The sequence below is a fragment of the Malus domestica genome, chromosome 13, assembly GCF_042453785.1.
Source record: "Malus domestica chromosome 13, GDT2T_hap1".
Lineage (NCBI taxonomy): Eukaryota > Viridiplantae > Streptophyta > Magnoliopsida > Rosales > Rosaceae > Malus > Malus domestica.
The window spans coordinates 28,542,107-28,545,774 of NC_091673.1; the positions used below are offsets into that span (position 1 = coordinate 28,542,107).

At 41.4% G+C, this 3,668-nt stretch overlaps 1 protein-coding gene across 1 annotated transcript; it reads left to right on the forward strand.

Moving 5' to 3' along the window:
* The first annotated feature begins 3,054 nt into the window (after positions 1-3,054).
* Positions 3,055-3,447, forward strand: LOC114822921 (uncharacterized). Its single transcript, XM_029098083.1, has 2 exons — positions 3,055-3,250; positions 3,314-3,447. Exons 1-2 carry the CDS (start codon positions 3,055-3,057, stop codon positions 3,445-3,447), a joined length of 330 nt encoding a protein of 109 aa, XP_028953916.1.
* The last annotated feature ends 221 nt before the right edge of the window (positions 3,448-3,668 follow it).

The window sequence follows — 3,668 nt, forward strand, 5'->3', positions numbered from 1 at the left end:
TCATGCCCTACTCTATTTATGCATCTATGAACCTAGGAGAGCTTAAAAACGATGGTGTTATCATTCAATTAGCCGATCATTCTAATGCATACCCGAAAGGGGTTTTTGAAGATGTTTTGGTGCAGGTTAATGATTTAGTATTTCCAGCGGACTTCTATGTGCTTGAGATGGAAGATTCGGGCCATTCCATATCATTGCCGATCCTCCTTGGAAGACCCTTCATGAAAACAGCCCGCACCAAGATAGATGTGTTTAAAGGAACACTCACAATGGAATTTGATGGGGATGTTATTGATTTCAATATTTCTGAATCTATTAAATATCCTAAGGATGATCATTCTTGTTTCTCTATTGATATATTTGATGCTTTGGCGCAGGACTACCTTGACTCATTGGAGAGGGATCATCTTGAAACCACCATAGTACACGGAGTGGGACTTAACAAACCAAAGGCAGCAAGTGAGCAAACTCACGACAAGAATGATGATGCCTATGCCGTGCCTCCTAGTGCAGAAATAAAAGAGATGGTTGCTGCCCTTGAGTCATTGCCACAACATCTTGGTAAGCCTCCTAACCCAATTCCAATTCCCATTTCTACTAACAAGTTGTTACCTTCTGTGATTCAGGCACCCGTCCTTGAGCTTAAACAGTTGCCGGACCATTTAAAGTATGTATTTTTTAGAGATGACGAGACATTGCCCGTCATTGTTTCCTCATCACTCACGGCATTGGAGGAGGAGAAGTTGATTCGGGTGTTGAAAGAGCATAAAACGGCAATTGGATGGACATTGGCCGACATTAAGGGAATTAGCCCTACAACTTGCATGCATCGCATACTTCTAGAAGAGGGGGCTAAACCAACTCGAGAGGCTCAACGTCGACTTAACCCTCCAATGATGGAAGATGTGAAGAAGGAGATTATCAAGCTTCTTGATTGTGGAGTCATTTACCCCATCTCAGATAGTCGTTGGGTTTCACCGGTTCAAGTTGTACCAAAGAAATTAGGAGTCACCGTGGTGAAGAATGCAGAGAATGAGCTTGTACCTACACGTATCCAAACCGGTTGGTGAGTGTGCATTGACTATAGGAAGCTAAACGCCACCACAAGGAAGGACCACTTCCCCTTGCCGTTCATTGATCAAATGCTTGAAAGGTTAGCCGGTCATTCTTTTTACTGCTTTCTAGATGGTTATTCGGGATATAATCAAATTGTTATAGCTCCAAATGATCAAGAAAAGACTACTTTTACTTGTCCATTTGGCACTTTTGCTTATCGTCGAATGCCATTCGGGTTGTGTAATGCACCAGCCACATTCCAACGATGCATGGTAAGTAAATTTTCAGATTTTGTGGAAAAGATTATTGAGGTTTTCATGGATGACTTTAGTGTCTTTGGTGATTCGTTTGATGGTTTTTTAGATAATCTCACTTTAATCTTAAACCGGTGCATTGAAACTAACCTTGTTTTGAATTGGGAAAAATGTCACTTTATGGTTAAACAAGGCATAGTTTTAGGTCACATAGTTTCTGCAAAGGGAATAGAGGTTGATAAATCAAAAATAGATCTTGTACGCTACTTACCCTCTCCCACTTCGGTGAGAGAGGTTCGTTCTTTTCTTGGACATGCAGGATTCTATAGGCGATTCATCAAAGATTTTTCCAAGATTTCCCAACCCCTTTGCTGACTTCTTCAAAAGGATGTGACATTCAAGTTCGATGATGAGTGTGAAAAGGCATTCAATCACCTCAAGGAAAAACTAACTTCGGCCCCCATCATAGTCCTACCAGATTGGAGCCTTCCCTTTGAGCTTATGTGCGATGCCTCAGATTATGCATTAGGGGCTGTTTTGGGACAAAGAAGGGATAGGAAGCCACACGTCATCTACTATGCATCCCGGACGTTGAATGATGCACAATTGAATTATTCCACCACTGAAAAAGAACTTCTTGCTGTTGTATTTGCTTTAGATAAGTTTCGTTCATATCTTCTTGGAACTAAAGTTATTATTTACACTGATCACGCAGCTTTGAAGTATTTGCTCACAAAGAAAGAGGCCAAGCCAAGGCTTATTCGTTGGATGCTACTTCTCCAAGAGTTTGACGTGGAAATCCAGGACAAGAAAGGAAGTGAAAATGTGGTGGCTAACCATTTGAGCCAATCTAGTTAATTATTTGGTCACTACGCATGTCCCAAGCACCCTAACTAAGCACCAACGTGATAAACTCAAGAAGGATACACGGTTTTATGTTTGGGATGACCCTTATTTGTGGAAACATTGCACTGACCAGATTCTACGTAGGTGTGTGCATGATTCCGAATTTCATTCGATTTTAACTTTCTGTCACACTTATGCATGTGGGGGTCATTTCGGCCCACAACGCACAACACATAAGGTTTTAGAATGTGGATTTTATTGGCCTACTATCTTTAGAGATGCTAGAACCTTTTGTATCACATGTGATCGTTGTCAAAGAATGGGTAATATAACATCAAAAGACCAAATGTCGCAACATCCTATATATTTTGTTGAGATTTTTGGTGTTTGGGGTATAGATTTCATGGGTCCACTTCCTTCCTCCCATGGTTTTCTTTATATATTACTTGTTGTGGATTATGCTTCGAAATGGGTGGAAGCAAAAGCCACCCGTACAAATGATTCTAAAGTGGTTGCAGATTTTATTAGAACTAACATATTTGCAAGGTTTGGAATGCCAAGAGTGCTCATTAGTGATGGAGGATCCCATTTTTGTAATCGCACCATTGAGGTGTTGCTCAAGAAGTACAATGTCACGCATAAGGTTTCAACACCTTATCATCCTCAGACAAGTGGGCAAGCCGAGGTTTCGAATAGGGAAATCAAGCAAATTTTGGAAAAGACAGTAGGACCAACTCGAAAAGATTGGAGCTTGCGTTTAAATGATGCATTGTGGGCATATAGAACGGCCTACAAAACACCAATTGGGATGTCCCCATTTCGGCTCATCTATGGGAAACCATGTGATCTTCCGGTTGAATTGGAGCATCGTGCACATTGGGCCGTCAAAACATTCAATATGGACATTGATGCTGCTGGGATCCATAGGAAATTGCAATTGAATAAGCTTGAGGAGATTATGAAGGAAGCTTATGAGAACGCTCTCATTTACAAGGAGAAAGCAAAGGCCACCCATGACAAGATGATTCGTGGCAAGACATTCTCTATAGGGCAGAAAGTGTTACTTTTCAATTCCCGTCTTCGGTTGTTTCAGGGTAAGTTACGTTCTAAATGGATTGGACCTTTTGTCATTACTAATGTTTATCCTCATGGTGCAGTCCAAATTCAAAGTTTGAAGACAGGACATGAATTCAAGGTCAATGGACACCGTTTGAAGCCCTACTATGAGACATTTGAGGAGCATGCCGTGGAGGATATACCCCTCCACGCCGTGGACCCTATTCAAGCTTAACTGGAGGTATCGTCTGGCTGGAAGACGTTAAAGCAAGCACTTCTTGGGAGGCAACCCATGTGTTCAAATGAGGGATTGAAGGAATTCGAGCTCCATAACCAGATTTGCGTTCTTAAACTCTACCCTTTCTTGTTTTTACTTTGCCATGTTTGTCGTGTTTGTTAGTCGTGTTGTTTGCTTGCATATGTGTGAGTCTATGTTTGAAACATTGAGGACAATGT

Bases quoted from the DNA above. Each gene is read 5' to 3' on its own strand.
- LOC114822921 (XM_029098083.1), top strand. From the start codon at position 3,055: ATGGACATTGATGCTGCTGGGATCCATAGGAAATTGCAATTGAATAAG. The intron at 3,251-3,313 runs GTAAGTTACGTT...CTCATGGTGCAG, and splicing joins CCGTCTTCGGTTGTTTCAGG to TCCAAATTCAAAGTTTGAAG.